The sequence below is a fragment of the Conger conger genome, chromosome 1, assembly GCF_963514075.1.
Source record: "Conger conger chromosome 1, fConCon1.1, whole genome shotgun sequence".
Taxonomy (NCBI): domain Eukaryota; kingdom Metazoa; phylum Chordata; class Actinopteri; order Anguilliformes; family Congridae; genus Conger; species Conger conger.
Genome location: NC_083760.1, coordinates 54,976,635 through 54,997,130, shown reverse-complemented (window position 1 = coordinate 54,997,130; position 20,496 = coordinate 54,976,635). Strand labels below are relative to the sequence as shown.

The 20,496-nt window shown below is 41.8% G+C and overlaps 1 protein-coding gene across 2 annotated transcripts; it reads right to left on the bottom strand.

The window, feature by feature from the left end:
* Positions 1-7,692: 7,692 nt before the first annotated feature.
* si:ch211-197h24.6 (uncharacterized) lies at positions 7,693-18,045 on the bottom strand. Of its 2 annotated transcripts, XM_061259352.1 has the most exons (13): positions 17,936-18,022; positions 17,501-17,640; positions 17,313-17,376; positions 15,632-15,656; positions 14,383-14,463; positions 13,070-13,209; positions 12,802-12,927; positions 12,610-12,655; positions 12,446-12,499; positions 11,758-12,212; positions 10,638-10,742; positions 10,357-10,471; positions 7,693-8,246 (listed from the first exon to the last, which is right to left on the bottom strand). In XM_061259352.1, the coding sequence occupies exons 3-13, from the start codon at positions 17,373-17,375 to the stop codon at positions 8,224-8,226; spliced, it is 1,233 nt and encodes a 410-aa protein (XP_061115336.1). In that variant the 5' UTR covers position 17,376; positions 17,501-17,640; positions 17,936-18,022; the 3' UTR covers positions 7,693-8,223. The 2 variants fall into 2 exon arrangements, with proteins under 2 accessions (XP_061115336.1, XP_061115327.1); XM_061259343.1 differs by lacking the exon at positions 17,501-17,640 and having other exon boundaries at positions 17,936-18,045.
* Between the last annotated feature and the right edge of the window lie 2,451 nt (positions 18,046-20,496).

The following is a 20,496-nucleotide window of genomic DNA, read 5'->3' as shown; positions in this document are numbered from 1 at the left end:
TGCTTTGATGTAAAACATCTCACTGCCAACCCAAATTACCTCTGGGAAGAGGCAGGTCAGACAGGAGAGGATGGGCAGCACAGAAATGAGGAAGGTGAAGATGAAGAGGCCGTGGACCGCTTTCTGCCCGCCATCCCACCTCTCCGAGGGCACCACAGACCATTGCAGGCCATTCAGAACCAGGACACACTGCCGGTATTTCTCCTCACCAGCAGGCAAAGTGGACTGGCAACTCGAGAGAGTGCGCTGTGGCATGCTGTGACCAACACTCTCCACACTGCCAGGTGTTCTCCACCACACATAGTTTTTTTGTTTTCTATTATTTTTTGCTTTACAATTCAAAAACTGACCTGCACCATACTTTTGTTTCATCTTCCACTACACTGACGTTTTTCACATCATTTTGTAATTCTGTAATAAATTAACTTATTCTTTGCAATTAGTGTGTGGCCTCCTTTTCCTCTTTGCCAGGTAGTGAGTTATGTTCTCCAAGATTGAGTGTTGTATTATAACAGAAATAATGTCACAAACTATTTTAAATAATCAATATAGCACTCGTGATCGTGGGGTTGGTAATGGATATACCCACGGGTGTTGTTCGCAGCGCAGTCAACAGCAGTGGGTATATCCATTACCAACCCCACGATCACGAGTGCTATATTGCTTTCATACAAGAATTCTACTGCCAACTAATTAACCTTAAAACACCAGATTATTGTACTGAAAAGTCTGATTAATTTATTTAGTTTAGATTACTTTATTTAAGGTTACATTACATATTTTATTAATTTTACAAATTCATGTAGGTCTGATTGAACAGGTGGTCTCCACTGTATGTGTGTGCATGTGGGCGTGTGTGTACATCATACATGGGGACTGGCCCACTGGCCCTCTGGCCAAACTCTGCCTCGTGCAGAATTTGTTGGAATTTCAGTCTCACAATAGACTGACTCTCCTCATTTAGCCGCCTCATTGATGGAGCCAGGCTGATGAGGAACTGATGTATATTATCCCTCTCCTCCCGGCGCTCCTCCTGACGCTCCTTCTCCCTCTCTTGCTCTCTTTCTTCCTTCCTCTGCAGGTAATTTTCCAGGAATGTGTTTCTAGCGGGGGTTCTCCTGGGTTAGGAGGCTGGATCTCCTCTCTGCCCTGTCTCCCTCTTCTCCCTCTTCTTCCTCATCAACCCCAACTCCTTCAGCCTCATCTGCTCCCTCTTCAACCCTGTGTCAACCGTTACATACAGTTCAGCTGAAAACATACCTCTCGTCATTCACCTCGTGATGGCACAACCATGTTGTATGATGGCAAGTTGGATCTTGTAGCTTTGTGATTTTAACAGCCCCTCAAATAGCCCTCCCATTCAAAATGAATGGGATTGTACGGATTCAAATGAAAGAAGTGCACAACTAATACATTTTGGTCTGCATTGTTGAAGGGAAACTGCTAAAACCACCAAAACTATATGTTTCCTGATATATTGCCTGAAAGCATACACCCTCTAGATGTCATTTAATATGAGTTAAGACAAGTCAAGCCCTCCTCCATACTGTGTTGCTCATAAAATACATTGGTTATACATTGGTCAAATTTGAGTCAAAAGTTAACCAATATGGAAGCCAAGGCAACAAGAGGACAGTAAATGCACAATTGTCAATGGGGTAAAGGAAAGATATATATATATATATATATATATATATATATATATATATACACACACACACACATACAAATACATGTTGGGTTGTGTAGTACATGCCAATTACCCTATACATGAGAATCTACACATAATAGCATCCACATCCACATTGTGTTTGGTCATACTGATGAGTTGGATGAAGATCAGATCACATTTAGTGACCAATTTATGCAGAAAACCAAATAATTCCAAGGGGTTCACAAACTTCCAAGTACGACTATTTAGGCTTGTAGGCTAGGGCTTGACTTATTTTAGCTAATGTTAAATGACATCTAGAGGGTTTATGCTTTCAGGAAATGTATAGTTTGTGGTTTTATCAGTTTTCCATCAATTACACAGACCACAATGGATTAGTTGTGCACTTCTTTCATTTGAATCCGTAGGCCTACAATCCCATTCATTTTGATAAACCGCCTGCCACCTAGTGGTCGTTAATGAAAATAGGCGTGCACGTATTACATATTAGATTAGGCTACCTCCTGTGTTCGCGTGTGTGATCAATGAAGGACATGGCAGCCATGAACTTCCACTTCTTCTTCCTTCGTCCTCCTGCCTGTCCACTTGTCCCCTGACTCTCCTTTTTACACTTGCTGTAAGTGTCCTTCAGATTCTTCCACTGGCCCTGCACTTTAGTCACTGAACACAGAATGCAAAATTAGCCTACATACTGCTAGTTGTTTCGCCCTCCCCCTATACTCACTCTTTAACCGATTGAATAAGTGTTCACAACAGAGGATTGAAAGACTTCTAATGATTTTTATTCTGACAAATAGCCACGACATTTGAGCATTGTATCAAGTTGATGATACTAACTACTGAGACTAACTACTGATGCCTGTATGTATGCATGTATACTACAATCGCCGAAACATAGCTAGTTTGGTAGTCTCTAGGCTACTTCTGACCATAGACAGTCTGACACTACCTCAGCAGGCGATTGGCTAATATTCACAATGTTTACACGTTGTTAGGCAACCATTACCACGTTTCCGGAGTTGTCGAGCTATCCCAGCCCATATTGTCCTTCGGCTCGGTGTCGATATAATCTTGCCGACTATAAAGTCGTATAAAGCCGGGTATTGGCTGACGAGGTTTATGAATTGCTCACCTATTTTTGCCGGGGTTTTCCCCCTCTGCTTTGCGTTCTATAATGTCATAGTAGAACACAATTAAATCCGTATCCGATTGGTCAGACACATTTTTCCGCATGCGAAATTTCGCATCAAAACGGAGTGATCCGATATTTTTTTCCGCGCAGCGAATTTCGCCTTTTGGTGTGCACAGACTCATTAGAACACATGTGTTTGTTAATCTGCGATTATGTTGCAAGGACTCTTTAAAGATTAAAAGATAATTTAGCCGTCAAAAGTGATGGCTAAATTACCTAGCTAACGTTGATAACAAAATGAAAAAACATGCTTACCCTAACAACAACTACAGCAATGTTTTCATATTTTTCACCTTTAGCCTACTGCACCCATCTGTCCATCTGTTTTATATTTTTTAATCGATGCCATCTCATCCAGGCTTAATTTGACCCCTGTGTTTGACGACTAAAATTAACGGGTTGCTAAGGCCGCTTGTCCTCCAACATGGCAGAGAATGTTTTCATCAAAGAAATTGTCACATGATTAAGAGTGAGTGATCCATACTGAGAGTCCCGTCACAAGTATAGCATGTAATAGGAAGTTATTTACAGGGCAGTCCGTAAGTATTTGGACATTTATTTTTTGCTCTGCACTCGAGCAAACAAACAGTTGAAATGGAACAATAACTGGTTAAAGTGCAGACTTTCGGCTTTAATTTGAGGGCTTTTACAGCTGTATTGGGTGGACCATATAGGAATTACAGCCCTTTTTATACATGGACCCCTCTCAACCTGCAATCAATGACTGCTTGAATGGGTCTACATTACATTACATTAATGGCATTTGGCAGACGCTCTTATCCAGAGCGACGTACAACAAAGTGCATACCCATAACCAGGGATAAGTGCGCTGAAAGACCCTAGAGGGAAGTACAATTTCAACTGCTACCTGCACAACAAAGATAAGGACCAGGGTCTATTTGAATTTTATTTTATTTTTTTCAACAAACAAACACAAACAAACAAACAAAGCAAAAGTATGACCAAACCCCTTAACTATCCAAACACTGCTTACCTAGCCAAACGAAAAATACTGATACACAAAAAAGTAAATCACAGAAAGACAACAATTAAGGTTCACAGGGAGGTAGGGAGGGATAAGGAGAGGTGCGCTTGAAGGTGGGAAGAGATTCGACAGTTCTGATCTCAACGGGGAGTTTGTTCCACCACCGTGGAGCCAGAACACAGTAGTCGTGAGCGTGAGGTGGAAGTTTGGAGAGGGGGAGGTGCCAAGCGGCCTGTGGAGGCTGAACAAAGAGGTCTGGCTGGGGTGTAGGGTTTGATGATTTTTTGTAGGTAAGCTGGGGAAGACCCCTTAACTGCTTGGAAGGCTAGCACCAATGTTTTGAATTTGATGCGGGCCATGACAGGCAGCCAGTGGAGGGAAGTAAGCAGGGGGGTGACGTGAGTATTTGGGAAGGTTGAAGACCAGACGAGCTGCTGCATTCTGGATAAGTTGGAGGGGTCTGATGGCGGACGCTGGGAGGCCAGCCAAGAGGGAATTGCAGTAGTCCAGGTGGGACAGAACCATCGCTTGGACCAGGAGCTGGGTCGAGTATGGGGTGAGAAAGGGGCGGATTCTCTGTATGTTGTATAGGAAAAACCTGCATGACCGGGTCACCGCCGCAATGTTCTCGGAGAGGGTCTACGACTTCTGTTTTCGGGGGCTATTTGACTTCTGGTCTTCAGTAAGTGAAATGCGTGCTCAATTGGATTGAGGTCAGGTGATTGACTTGGTCAGTCAAAAACATTCCACTTTTTGGCCCAAAAACTCACCTTGGCTGGCTATATGTTTTGGATTATTGTTCTGCTGCATAATGAAGCCTCATCCAATCTGTTTTGATGTATTTGCATGGATTGGAGCAAACTAGATGTTTGTGTCCTGCTGCTGTCAGCAGTGACATTATCAATGAACACTAGTGAGTCTGTTCCTTTTTTCTCCATACTCCATCACTCTGGTAAAGGTTTGATTGTCATCTCAGCTGTCTATAACACTTAATGTACATTTTTACAAACTAAACTGTTCTTGCAATGTACCAAACAGTTGATTTTGACACGACACATTTTTTTGCTGTCTCGGAATAATGTATTCTGATTTTTCAGCCTAATGATGGCCTGCTGTACTGGCATTGACACGTCTTTGGTCCTCATGTTGAGAGACAACAACAGACTCCAACTGCAGATGACACTCTTATAACCAACTGTAGACCATTTGCTAGTGCTTTATGCATGAACTAACAATGAACTTTACTCAACACACCTGTCAAAAAAACATTTGAGCAGCCAATTGTCCAATAATGTTTGGTCCCCTAAAATTTGGGGGACTATGTATAAAAAGGCTGTATTAAAGTGTTGGTCTATCAACTATTTTGAAACCTGTATTTAAGGTTGCAATTAAATATAATAAATGCAGGCTTTTATGGAAAAATAATTTATCCAAGCATCACATAATTCTTTTCTGGGGAGAAAATAGAGTGGGGAGTATCTCACAATTATTTCACTTGTATATGAGAGACAGGTCTTGATGATTATGCTTACATCTGAAATACAGCAGGAAATGAAATGACCACACAGTCAGAGAATAAAAGCAGCTCGCTGCCATCACACGGGCACTCACTGAGACAGACAGACCCCCATCTCCTCTGAAGCCCTTTGGGGGACACTATACCAATTCCTTGCTTTTCTTTTGCATTAAAAAATATAATGATTCAAAACTCACCCTGACTAAATGATACAGGACCATAGCCCTTTTGAGAGAAAAAGAGGAGGCATTTTGGACAGAATCTTCTCATCAAATTAAAAATCCCATCTTTACGCTTTTTATGACAGAAGGTGCTACAAGACTTGGCCCAATTTGGGTGAAATATTACCGGAGTGTCTTTGAATAACCCTACTACAAACTTTCTATATAACCTAAACCAATACAGGCCTCTTCAAAAAAATGATATTTTCGATTGCAGTTTTTCCACAAAAATTTAAATATCAAACCTTTGTTTGACAAACCCGGACCTGAAATGAGTGAAATATGAGTGAAATATTACTTTTTTTTTTTTTTTTTATAATCCCATTCCAAAGTTCTATACAACACAATGCCTATTGTGAGGTTACCTAAAATCTGGATTACATTTCTCTTCAATTTCTTGAGTACGTCTGATCTGAATTGAAATATTTCTGTAGCATTTTAAAATAATCCCACTGCATTAGCTGCTGAATGATGCATTCAGTTAACTCACACTGTAGAGCAGGCAACAGGAGAGTTCATTAAATTCATTATCTTTTACCTTGAGTACACAAGAAATTCAGGGACCCCATACTTTCGTCAATTTCAGTGTGCTATATGATTCCACAAAGGCCAGAACTGTGCTTCCCTTTGTCTAGATCAAGGAGTAGCTATAATACTGTTGTTAGAATGCCATTGATCTGTCATTTATAGCACAGCAGGTGTACGTCATCATCCAAACTGATTCAACTGTTCACTAATCAAATTACAATGTGTATTGTAGTAGCCTATTTAGTGCCACTTGAACGTTTGCCCATGTTCTCCCTAATGATTGCAACCATAATGTCGATCCAGTATGAAATCGTCTCACTTGTCACATTTTATATACAATGGCTTCAGAAAGGATTCGGACCCTTTCAGTTTCTGCACTTTGTGTTGAATTTTAAAAGGATAAAATTGCCATTTGCCAATCTACACTCAAAAGAAAACTGAAAACAAAAAATCATTTTTAGCAAAAGTATTTATTTAAAACTGAAATCTCTATAGTGTAAGTTTTGTTTTAAACTGCAATTGTTACTTAGCTCATCTATTGCATAGCGAAACAACCATGTTATTATGAATAACGGCCTACTGATTAGGCTGTAGTGGTTGATATGAATTCCTTGCCCTTATTTGCAAAACATGTAGCCAATGGGTCAGAAATGCTAGAACAGCATTTTTCTTTATATGTGAATACTGTACTTGTAAAGCATGCATTTAAAAATATTTACAAAAAGTCATTAATGTGTGGGATTTGCTTACGTTACTTATGGACATGCATTAAGATTAAATTATTTAAAAAGCTTATGTTAATTACATTGTAATGCACAATGACAATTATTCAAGTACATTATATATGTAAAAGCAATAAAATCCTAAATGTCATTCTGGATAGTGAATGACACTGTGGGTTAACAAAATAAACGGTATCCTGTATGATGTAATTATCCGTTATGACAAAATGAGTTTGTACTTTAACTAGGCAATTGTTTGGGCTGCCTATAGAAATCTATGACATTGACCGTCAAATATTAAATATGTAATTTAATATGAAAAACTAATTTTAACAAAGGACGTGTATGCTTTTATAAATTTGCTCCAGGATTGGATGTAATTCCAGTGCTGGGACAAAGGGCTTTGACACCTAAAAATCAATTGAACTTCACCATTGTGTTGGATCTTTCAGTCAAAATATGAAAACCTATTTAATCATGCCCAGGGAGAGATGCAAGGTTTCTATTTTTGCATTAAGCATGTGGAGTTATCCCGTATGACAATTGAAATGGCATGTCAATTTAGTATGGTTTGTTCAAGTATTTTTAATGGAAAAAAATAATTATATCAAATGTGTTTGACATCAAATGCACATACGTCATGTCATTGACCCGTATTACAGGGGGAGATTGCAATTGCAGACCAGGGCATCTGTGGTTTTGGCAGTTTTACACAGTATTTCCAGGACAACTAATTGTTTTCTATGACATTTAGGCAATTCTCATTTTCCATGGCAGGAAAACTAGATAAATTCCACATTTTCCAGGATGCATGGGACGCCTGATTCCAAGAGGGGGGGGAAAGCATGGAAAGTCATAAGATTGAGCCTTTTATTGAAAGTGAAGTAGAAAACAGGGATGATGGCATATCATTTAAAGTAAAAATACAGCACTGCAACATCTGTATCCCCATAAATTACTTCAACTACAAAACAAGCATAGCTACCAATCTACCAAGTTTGAAAATGTGCATTTGCTTTTGCAAATCTGTGAATATTATATTCTAGAAATCTTTGAAAAGAAGTTTGAGTCATTCAGTTGACAAGCACATTAATGAATTGAGTTTAGCCATTTATGAGTTATACCCTGCTAGAGTAATATTGTCAAAGGGTTTGGTTGGTTTAAAGCAAAATAAAGTCCAACTTAAAAAAACAAGTACACAACATGAGATCGGTTAAAAAAATAAAATAAAAATAAAAAAAAAGAAAAGAAAAAGGAAAGAGTCAATACTATTAACATGGAAGATTGTTTCAGTGGAGGATATTTCAGTGAATGAAATCTCCAAACTGAAGCATGCAGAGCTTCTGCAGATCCTATAGGGGAAATCCTCTGATGAATGGGTGGGCGGTCAGTTGTAGTATCTGGAGGGCCCTTCAGAAAGGAAAATAAAAACTCAGATTAACTATGGTTCCACCATAAATCCTGAATCAATAGGCCATCTTCACATAAGGTCATCGCACTAAGCAAGTAGTAGTTCCAGCAATTTAAAAAAAAAAAAAAAAAAAAAAATTTTTTTTTTAAGAATGCATTTTTCAGGGGGAAGTAAGCTGTAAAAAATGGTTGCGGTAACCATCTTATGCCAACTGCAAAACTAACACATTAACACCAATGAGCAATATTTCCAGGAAAGTATACAATCTATTAAAAGCTAATGACTTTCCTCTGTAGGGTTCACCTTTTTATTGAAAACAAAGACCCCAGTTGAAGGATAACCAGTCATTTTCAGTGGTCAACATATCCTGTGAAAAGACCAAAACTGATAATGTCTCCTAACTATTGTAAGGCGGAAATTATTAACATCTGGCATTATCACTCAGGGCAGGTCAGCTTGCTGGCTTCCTCTGGTATTGTGGAATATGTGGCTGTAAAGTAATTTAACCCCACCATATCCGCACCCATACGGGCAGGAGCCTGTGGGGGAAGACTCAGGCCTCCAGCCGTAAAACTCGTTACAACGGGGCAACATCCTTTACGGCACGGGAAGGTTTCAGAGGGCACGGCCTGTTGGGCCCATTATTCCCTTCGAACCCCCCTTTATTGCTCTCTCCCTCTTTACTCGGTCACTAAATGATGTGTACAGCACTGGATGTTTCATGACAAAGTCAGTTTAGATAATATTCATGTTTGGTATTATTCTGATTGTTTCAGTGCAACTGGTGCAATGGTTTCATTTCTGCAACAGCAAACCCTGGACATCATAACCAACCAGGAACCAGGGAGAAACTGTGTGGAGCTCTGCCCCAGTGAAAGCCATGTGCCTCAACCCCCCTGTGTTTCCTGGGGAGGCGTGGCTCCAAATTCCAGATGGGTGACCCATTTTTAGGGTTAACATCAAAGGCCAGATTTTGGATTTAAGGACAGTAAACTAAGCCTGTATGTAGCTTTTATTACCAGGTATGACTTTTAAGACTCCGTAATTTGGTTTCCTTCTAATGTTCTTATATTGTATTTGGAACTAGTGTGTAATTACGTATGTAACCTGCCTGGTAAAAAATTGTTAAAACTTGGTGTGGTTTCGCTTACTGACACTCAATGTTATACAGGGAATGCTTGGTTTACCCCCTCGAACTGGTCTAGGGAGGATGAATATTTACGCTTAATGTATCACGGCATATAGCACCCGTAGACCTATGATGGTAAATCCCTCGCCTCCACATGGTAGTTAATTCATGTCGAGCACAGCCGTAGCTAGGTTGGTCTGCTTGGGTCCCTAGGCTGTAAACAGATATACCCATGAGTAGCTATTCCTGCGACCTCTATGACGACTATAGATATCTAGTCAGTTTGTGAGACGTGCACATAACGCGCAATGTGACATGCGGCGGTACCAGCAGAGGACTGTTCGGAGAGTAAATCTCAGTACAGGATTCCTATAGCGATCAAAATTATCAATAAGAAATCTACCTAATGTGGATAACTAAATTATTATTCTAAAATGGAGTGAGATAAACGAAGGTGAATCTATTGGCCCTATTGTGGAGATTCTTGGTCAGCCCGGACCAGTAAAGAGCGGAGAGCAGAGTGGTACTACTGCCTTTGTATCGTGGTTTATTTATTGGCTGATCTAGAATCTCCGCATAGGGGCCACTAATTTTGAACCCTATTAGTATTCTTTCAGCAACACCAGAAGGACGAGCACGCCGATACCTTCAGCCCACGCTAAATTCCGTTGTTGGGTTAGCGTGGGGTTTTACACTATTCATTCTCCATCTAGCCAATGCAGAAACCAGAATACTGTTGCTTTGGGTCAGCATAATAAATAGTCCCCATCTAACCATCTAAAAATGAGCAATCTGCTCCATTTTGAGGTCAATCAGGTAAAGAATACTAATGTCCATTTTGGTTTTGGTATTTTCAAAGAAGTGTTGACGATACTTTATAAAAAATTAAAATAAAAAAAAATTATAATAAGAGGAAATGACCAATGTATCCTTTAAAAGGGCATGACATTTAAGGGAGGGGATTGTCCAATTTGGCATACCTGACAGACTGGGCAACCCAGACAGGCTATTCCCAGAGTACCTGTCCCCTCCAGTAGGTAACCTGGGGGCGGAGAAGTTCATGGAGCTGGAGGAAGTGCTCTTCAAAGTGGACCCCTGTTAAAAACAACCATGGAGTTACACACTATAGCAATTCAGCAACCATTTAGCTGCATGAACAAATCAGGCATTTGTTACTTTCACATTAAGGTGACTTTGGCATTATACTGACAATCTGCCTTGGGAGCCTAGTTGTCACACCAACAGATTGAAGAAACCTTACCGTTGACACGCTCCTGAGCCGGTACTCCATCAGCACATCAGTCAGCTTCTGAGTCACCTTCAGTACAATCTGGGCATCATTTTCATTCTCAATACGAAATGTATCCTGGAGAAAGGGGACTCCAATTATATGCAATACCTTGCCTGCACATCAATGCATTTGGAGAACAACTGTGGCTGCAAAATTGCTGCTCACAACGGAACAAGAATGAAAGGGCCACCAAAAATACAGACAAGTATCACTTAGATCACTTTCACAGCAGGTCAGTTATTGATTTGTGCATCTAGTTTTGTTAGCTAGCAAACAATATTATCAAACCACACAAGTATGACCAGTGCAACAGTGAAATGTCCCCTTTCTCAATCCTCTTCAGGATCCTAGAAACATTCACAAGAATTTGGTCAGGATTGACATTTCACCAAGTCTACTTCTATGCAAACATGGTCCATCCCATTATCCTCCATTCTGCCCCCCATCCATATGCAGATTATCAGTTTATGGCTAGGGAAGAACATACACCATCCTGCCCCCACCCCCCTGCTTGGTTTCTTGAAGGTGCAGATTGCAACTGAAAATGTAACAATTATTTATTTACAAGCATCACCACTATTGTTGGAAGCAGAAGGAAACTTTGAGGTAAACGATAACTGAGCTTGTGCATCTCATGGAATATTCATGTTTGGTCCCCTTAGAAAGAGACGAAAATCGTGAATCGTTTGATGACAATTTCAGACTGCGCAGCCCTGCTTCCAACAACATAAAGGAACTTTAATGCGTAAATTGCCAGTTCCAGCCACACGTTTCAGTTCCCAGCTGTCCCCCACTGAAGGCAAGGCCGTCTTGCTCGTATTCAGTGCCAAACTTTGAATGAGGCGGTTGATTGTTAATTTCTGGATTCGGAAATTGATCACATTTCACCTTGAACTTCACTTCCGACAGAAAATGCCATTCTATTAATGAACAGGGCATTTCTGTTACTTTAGTCTGCATATAGGAATGTGTATTAACAGACACATTCACGGTGATACTGAAAACATATGACTGGAACGGTCTGGCCAATCCATGGTAATACCAAAGAACCATGAGACCTGAGACTTAAGCATAGCAGGTTGCAGCGTACCAGGTACTTGAGCAAGGTGGTGGGAAGGCTGTTGCTCTCAGGGCCCTTGGGCATACTGGACATGATCCTGTCTGCAGCGCCGCCATGCTGGCTGCTGGGGAACTCGTCTGGGTAGGGCCGGCCAGGGCTGAGGTTGCGCTGGCCCATGCCGAAGCCGTCGCTGTTCATCCTCATGGGCATCTCATCCGGATACCTCCGCATGCCCATGTCTCCCTCGCCACGCATCTTCATGCCCATCTCCTCCCCGGGCATGCGCATGGGCATGTTGCCCTGGAAGGAGCGCCCGGGGCTGGCACCATGACGCTGCATGGGCATGCTGTCGGGGAAGCCACTCATGGGCATGTCCCCAGGGAGACGGCGCATCGGCATGCCCATGGGGAAGTCTGGGTGCATACCCCGGGGAGGGAACTCTCCAGAGAACATGGGGTCAGGGTACCCCCCCAGAAACCGGCCACCTGGAGGTAAAAATTAACACTTAAAATATGTGACTCACAGACAAAATGGATAGACAAAGTGACAGTACTAATAAGACCATCCCAAGTCTCCGTTGAAATCTCTAAATCCGAAGAGGAGGCTGACAACTGAAAGCTCAAACTAAATCTGCAACAATGAAATGGCTGGAGGCAAAAGCAATTGGAAAATGTGTGTTGAGTTACTGCATATTGGTCATTAATAGAATGTTACCAACCTGGACCTCCAGGGCCACCTGGTCCCACCATCTTTGGCTTAAACATCGCAGACCCTGAAAAACAGCACAAATTACCAAAAATAAATAAATAAAAAAACAGCAGAAATTAAGTATGAAAAAGCTTGACAAAGTGTCCAGTATTTTAATTCCAAATAAAAACTTACGCATTCCTTGGAATGCTGCGATTTCAAAGGGCTCCTTCAGCAAAACCTGAAACATAGGCCAGTATCAGTTAGCATCAATAATGCCTCATTCACAATGTGATGATTACATCATAATCCTATAAATAAACACCGTTTGCACATAAGAAATTGATATCCATAACCAAACAAAAGGCAAAAGGCAGTGGCCTGTACCCGAATTTTCCCTCTTCCTTCTGCCTTCTCCACCTCTGCAGCGGTCTCCTTGGCCGCTCTACGAATCGCAGGGTCCTTGACGGCTTCCTCCTCCTCACTAGGAACCTTGGAAGAGTGATGCTTTTTCTTCAAAAGAACAGAAAAATGGAGAGCAAAAGTCAGAACCAGTACAAACGCAGTCATTCCTCCAACTACTACACTCACAGCATTGCCAAGACGGCAAAGGCTACACAGAGCTGTGGTGGTACGACCAGGTTGTGCTACATACCATGTATCTGAAGCTGTGCTTCCAGCCCTTGACATGAGCCAGCATTTCATTCTGCAGCCGTTGAACCTTGCACAACCTGCACTGGTAGTGCGGGGCAACAGACTTGCTTGGGCTTCGATATTCCCACACAAACTGGAGACCTGCAGAGAAGACCATAACCCCCACCATTAGGTAGTCAGGCTTGACTCTCCAGCCTGTATTTCCCAGAAGGTGCTCAAACTCCACCCTTGAACGCAGAGACTGGTGAGACTGGTTTATGGACCGCCACCCATCCAGGCGGTCACATGACACTCCCAGGAAAATACAGTAATGTTAGCATACAAATAGGCCAGCATGGAACCTAACTTGGCGAGCCTAAGTGATATGACGGACAGCTCTGACATCACCTAGTTACAGCACGGCTCCATTGCAACCATCATCAATAAATCTGACAGTCTACGGTTGTGTTTTGCTAGCTCACTTTACATTGGATGTCAACCGCTACGTTTTCACTCAAGCACCGATGCTCTGGTTCAGTTGTAACAAAGTAATTTAGCCAACTAGCTAGCTAAGACACAGACAGCCGACGTGAATAGCTGCCCACTTCATCATTTGTATGGAGTTAAGAAAAAACGAGCAGAACTACATTGGTCATTAAAATCAATTCACTATATGGGAATGGCGCGTCAACCATCAAGAAATGGACCTTGGCGATTCTAACTTGATGACGCTGTCATCAAATGTGACACGATGGCTACAGTAGAACCACTGTCATTATGTACATGTCATCCCCAATATTTTCATTTGAATTGCTAGACAGTATGCTTATGAGACCTGTAAGTAAGAGCAGGTGGTCCAGCAGTGAGTCTCCCCTGAAACTGAAATGAAACCACACCTATGGCCAGCGGTACCGGGCTTCAATAGCCAACCTGTGCTCGTCACTGCTGGAGATCGCCGACATAACTAATGTCAGTTTATTTACCAAACCAATAAGCTGTGCGCATTATGAAAAAAGCGGCATCGGTTGTTAGGTAACAGTCATGAAAGATGATCATCGATTTTGGATCCTTAATTAAGATTTCCTAACCTGAGAAGAAGGGATGGAGTAAAATGAGATTAGGCAGAATTTGCTTCTGTAATACAAATTCGCGAAAAATCCTCTTACACTTGCCTGATCTTAACTTCGGATTTAAGATGGGTAGTTTCTACAATATGGCCCCTGGTTCTTTCCTCATAGGTAATCAGGGCTACCGATTGGCCAGAATTCACACCGACTACAAGAAATCTGAGGACAGCCAGGATTAGACCGGCATCTTGACCACTTTCCCACTTACCAATCACAGGCTCAGTGACTGTGGTCAGCCTCTTCTCCAGGGACGGGACCGTCTGGATGGCACCGGTTTTAGTTGTAAAGACTGGTAAACAAATAAGGGAGTCAGTGCAAGTCTGCCACGCCCATGTCAATGGACGGCAAGTGTGGGGGCTGTGGAGAGGCCTGAACAAAAGATGTGAACAGGTCACGTTTCCAACAAATTATAAAACTAACCCAAGAGTCGGCTCAAGAGCCCAAGATTCTTTCAGAAAACATTTACTTCGGGCAGTTGACCATGGCCACTTCATGCGTCCAGGTTAGTGTACTTCTGCAGCAGTTAAGAATTCAGGATCTCGATCCAGATGCAGGATCAGTCGCTCGTTATACCACCCTAAAAGGTGTATATGATTTTTGTTTGGAGCAAAGTCCTTTGAACACTGAACAACATTTAAACTCAACACTGTCCATCAATAGCATGACAGCTGCCACAAGCAATCACAAGCTGTGGGCAAGGTCAAAAGGATACCTTCCCCACCCCTCTTGCCCACCTGTGCAAAGGCAAGCTTAAGAAAAGCTAGACCAAATGCTGGAAGGTCCTTGTAGAGTAGGAGCATGGAGTTCCTTACCAACTAGCCTTCAACCACACAGGCATCTTGAGAAACACAGCAGACAGCAGTGAGGTCACAAGTACCAGGCTGCAGAACCTGCTATCCAGGGTTACCTTCTCCAGCAATGTGCCAGCAACTCATTAGGGGCAACCAACTCCCATACTGGGTACAGAACTGAACTTCTGACCCATGGGAAGTTGATCATTCGAACAAGATGTCACTGCCATGAAAATAAGCCATGTTGTAGTTTCTAATGTTGTTCAGTTCATATTTCAACCAAGTCAAAATGTTTGTTTTTGTTCTTTATAAGAATACAAAAGAAAAAAAGAAAAAAAGAATGCATGATGCTGGAACAAACCCACACCATTTTAGCAAGAAATAAGAAACAATCCCAGAATGACAAAGGACTAAACATCCTCTGCTCTGAGAATTTGTTGTCCATAATACTGCAGAAAGCAGTGTCGGCAATACAGGGTCCGGGTTTCATATTGCTCAAAGAGCAAGCATATGGTTAAATGTTAAATCAAACCAGAAAAAGTCCAGCCAGGCCTTTGTACACCACCGTGTGGAGGTGGAGAGCACAGGAAGGCACTGGAAGGACAGTGAAGACACTCAATAGCAGTGGTTCAGAGACAGTACTGCTGCGACACAGTGATAACTTACCTATGTCAGTGGGCTGATGCCTTTTCTGTCAAAGGACGCAATATTAACCGTCAGGAGGAGAGAGACAAAAAACAGGTCGTTAGTGAGAAACTCCGGGTGTGCAAGGTGCTGCACCCCTCCCATACAGGAGAGAACTGAAGCGACGAGATCAGAAGATCTGGGGTCTACGGGTGGAGGCCTACTCCAGCACCGTCATTTGGACGCCGTGGCACCGACCAGGAGCACCCCCAATTAGATGGTTGCTGGTTGTAGAATGGAAATGGACATTTCTGAAGCATTCATGTGCAGCAGGTGGATTTCTCACCCATTAACAGAATGGGGGAAAGGGGACATAAGGCGCACACACACTTAAGTGACTTGTGAAAGTTACCACAATAACATGGTCACCAGGCAAAGAGTGTCTTCACTGGAGACAACTCCAACGTTAAATATACAACATGCTGTATGATGTGTCAATCACCATACTGGAATACAACCTTGAAACACACACCCAAGCATCTTCAGGTCAGCTGTAATAAGTTTCACTATCAGTTAGATTTATTTTTAAGCCAGCACTCCCTTAGACCAAGGAGATCAGGTTTACAGCTGATTGCAAAATTAACTACAGCAATACCTTACACTACAATCAGTCAAAAGTATGACCTAGATCACACTGCCCAAGGTTATATGGGGTGAACCAAGTTACTACAAAGATCAAGCAACAATCCAATTCAGAAAAAATTCAGTTAATGTATCAAAGAATGAGCACTTAAGAACTTAAGACATAACCAATCTCATGAGCAATTGTGGCACACTTAGCAGTGAGATGTGCTCTTCAAGCAGAAAACAAAAATCTGGCAATAAGTGCCTGTCCTGTTGAATCTCCAAGGCAGTGGCATACAGCATATTGCCCATAATGGACAAAGACGCAAATCCAACGCCTGGAGAAAAGAACCACAGCTTTACTTAGAAATGGTCCTAGCCAGTGCAAAACCACTGGAAGACCAACATTCCAGAAGCTTCAGTGGGACCAGGATTAAACAGGCCAGTAATCCAGTGCTTCAGTAGCCCACAGGTCTGATCCACCCATAAAGACAACACTTTATGGGGGGAAATCTCCGTAGAACAGCCAAAAGGCTGCTCAACTGCATTTGGGTTCAATCAAGACTAAAAAAAGACAAAGTTGTAACACTAAATATATAGCGTGTGAACATACAGACGTTTTCAAATACCCTGTGTTTAATCTAATGGTTATTTTACCGGTTAAAATATAGTCGATGGTTGCAGTAGGCAGATGACTTGCACATTAACATACGTGCTAACGGAAGCAACATGGTAGATCGCCAGCTATAAAATTAATGGCTCTCCCATCCGAACAATACTCGCGCGTATCAATGTCGTTTTTCTTTCTCGTCCAGCAAAATGCGGCTAGCGAGCTCATATCGTTGTCTCACTTAAGTATATATTTATTCGTTATCTTAACGGTACATGCTCGTTCAGGCTCCCGGTTCGACTGCATTTACTAAAACCAGTAAGAGAACTAGTCATTGTTCGTTCATTCGCGGCGTGTTTACAGTTCATAATCAGCTCTCCGGAATTAACGTTAAGTTGCTAAAGAATCTAACGTAACGTCACACGAATCCAATTTATCCAATTATCTTGCGTTCGCAGTCCGCAATTTCAGTATGCTCACACTACTTACCGGCTTCATCACACCGTTCTTAAATTTCTTCGCTGGCGGGGCACCGGTAACGTTAGGCTCCATTCTGCAAATGAGATTACTTGATTATCATGAGTAGATGCCATCATAACCAATTCCCCAGAACGATTTTGTTACCAGACGATCCATAACATCACATCCAAATTGGATCCCCAGCCTTAAATGCATACCTAGTAGGTATATTCTTTATGAAATGACTTCAGCTAACGGCTACGCTAGTTTACGATAGCCCGACGGTAGCTTGCCAAAACAAAGCCTTGTTTTTGGCCTTGTTGTTGGCCTTGTTGTTTGGACTGAAATGTACACCGTCCTGAAAAAAGAAAATAAAGTATACAGTAAATACATATAGCTATATATTGGATTGTGCCTAGTTGTAAGGAACAAAAGACGACCTAAAAACATCCCGACTCGTTCACAAAATCAGGCAGCCATCTTTTGATATACTTGTGCGTGCAAGCGAAGGTTAGCCATTTTAGACTCCAACTACGCCGGGCTTCAGAACGTTAACACTAGTTACAGTATTAGCCGTTTGTGATTCCAGCTCTAACTGGTAAAATTAACCAAAATGCATTAGAACTGAAAAATAACGAAAGCATTGTTCTTACCTGGTGTAATTTTCTTTAAATTAACTGCGGTAGTATACAGACACACTCGTCTCTCTCGTCTTCTAAGGCAACAATGCCAACTTCTTCTTTTCGGAGTTTTTATATGGTTTACCCAACGTTGTGGCACACTACCGCCACCAACTGGAAAGGAGTTTCTTTATTTTTTCTTCTTCTTCTTCTTTTTTTATGGCGGTTAAATGATCATTTCTGCATTACTGCCACCTACTGAATGTTTTATATTTCTCTTCCTGAAAAGAAAAAATAATTCTCACCCCTTCCTAATCCCACAGTCTTTCCTTCAGTATTTTCCTCGGCGTCTGACTCCCCCTGAACCCTTTCTCCAAAATTCCCTAGTTATGCCCAAGATCTTGTTGCATCCACCATCCGAATCCTGTCTGCCCCCCTCACTTGCTTTATTGCCTCCACATATGACTTACTCCTTGACTTTTGTCTCTTTTCTCTCCATTTTCTTCTTTGAGCATGCCTCTCACTCTTACTGAAGTTCTCTATTCTTTTCTTTGTTTGTGTCTGTCCCTCTTCCATTTCTCTCTCTCTCTTTCTGAATGTACTTTGCTGTTCTTTCTTCTCTGTACCACTGCTACATTTCAACAGTACTTAGCAGTGAAGTCATTTCCTAACAAATGCATACAATTATAATATTTTTCATTCATACAATTTGTCAAGAAATTTTTTAAAAATCACAATTCAATATACAGTCAGGTCCATAAATATTTGGACATCGACACAATTCTCCTCTTTTTGGCTCTATACACTGTCGTGAGCCACGGACCCCTTGCTGAGCTCAGACCTCACGTTCCCACGAGCTGTACCTCACCAGGAGGTGTCTCGGGGACAAACTCTCTTTTCCTTTAAGTACTCCGAACGTCCTGGAGCCCTGGTAAATTCTACTGAACTTCCAGCCCAGTCTCGAAGTGAAGGGTGTGATGCAAATCTGGTATACGATTTCCTGTATTCACTGTATTCCTCTAAAAGAACCTTTATCACATATGATTATAGTAAGATATACTTTATTATAATCAATCAAAAGAATAGAGTTATACAGCTGACAGGTTATACATCATCTTTCAGTTTGCTAATCACATGCAAGTTCCATATACCCCTTTAGCCCTTTCTAATTTACCTTTCCACCAGATGTTAAATTCAAGGTACACCCCTCAAATACCCATCATCCTCTTTGGCCTTTACCTTATCTTATGGCTCCCCCTTCACGGAGCTAAAAGCTACTGAACTTCCATTAATACAATGGGTACGAACACCACTAAAGTCTACTACTTATTTATATTGTATATAGTATCTTTCTAAAAAATAAAAGACATAAAAGTGAAAGGAAACTTATAACTTTTAAATCACCTAATAATGCTACCTTCTATAGTATCTTACTGAAAAAGAAAAGACAAAAAAATGAAAGGAAACTTATAACGTTGAACTTCTATGTACTACTTTTCCTACTTTTACAAGTAATATAGATTATAATTACCACCCATGCCCTAAATATAGCCATCTCGTTTTCCACGGGATTTGATCCCTCCTCCTTGCTGTTGATGAGCTCTTTGAACAGTTGCATTGGTTTGGGAATCTGGGGCAGGATCAGGACCCAGACTTTTGAAAGACGTGACTTTGCACTTCGTACTTCTCCTGCCTGTTGTATGGGATGCGCACTGGTATGTCTTCGAACACGTCGGGGGTTTTGCAGTGGAGCCGCAGCATATGCCTCTCCTCACTGACACTGAGGTTAGGGGGGTGAGGCTTCAGGTTCTTGCGTGGGTCCAGCAGGAAGGTGTTCTGTAGCGTGGAGGAACCCCGCGTCCCGTCTGTTGGCCTCCAGGTGCAGTTCACGGCTCCAAGCATGTCGTAAAAAAGCCCTTTAACTCTTTCACCAGCTTTTCTGTATGATGAGGGATGCGCATGAACACCTCTTCAACATCAGTCCCACTGCCACAACTCTTGGGCTGAGTCCGCACAGCGTACGTCACTCCTCTCTCCATATCCATATGTCCTACGTTGCTCTCTCTTCAACAGCCCTTAGATATCTTGTGAGGCAAAATTCTAAGATGCTTTCCTAAGGTCTAAAAACTTATTCCTTATATATCCTTAACTTGTATAAAAGTGTCCCTTTATTGATAAGAAATGTCCCCAGTATACTGAGTGGAAAGACATTTATCTCTTATGCAACTTTTTTAATGACCATATTCATCACTTTTGTTTGTCTCACTGTCATTTTCTCATACCTCAAAGGAAATTTCCCCAATACTTTATCTCATGTGCCCCTCCGGTTGGGAGTTTCCACCATCTCAGTATACGAGTGTAAAAACACTAGCTCTTTTGTATTTTTTTAAGGAACCTATTTATCACTAGTGTCTGTCTCAATTTCATAGTCTCTCCTTGACTTTCTCCACACCTTGACCTCATGCAAGCCCGAAGTTAGTGCCTGCCACCATCTCAATACACTCTTCAGGTGCCCTTTTTTGTGGCGCCTTAAGGGATCTACAAAGGACATCCAATTAATAGCCGTGTAAATCATCCCCCAACTCCTCTACAGT

Bases quoted from the DNA above. Each gene is read 5' to 3' on its own strand.
- si:ch211-197h24.6 (XM_061259343.1), bottom strand. From the start codon at position 17,375: ATGGAGCCTAACGTTACCGGTGCCCCGCCAGCGAAGAAATTTAAGAAC. The intron at 14,464-15,631 runs GTAAGTTATCAC...TTTGTTTACCAG, and splicing joins GCATCAGCCCACTGACATAG to TCTTTACAACTAAAACCGGT. The intron at 12,500-12,609 runs GTAAGTTTTTAT...GCTGTTTTTCAG, and splicing joins CGCAGCATTCCAAGGAATGC to GGTCTGCGATGTTTAAGCCA.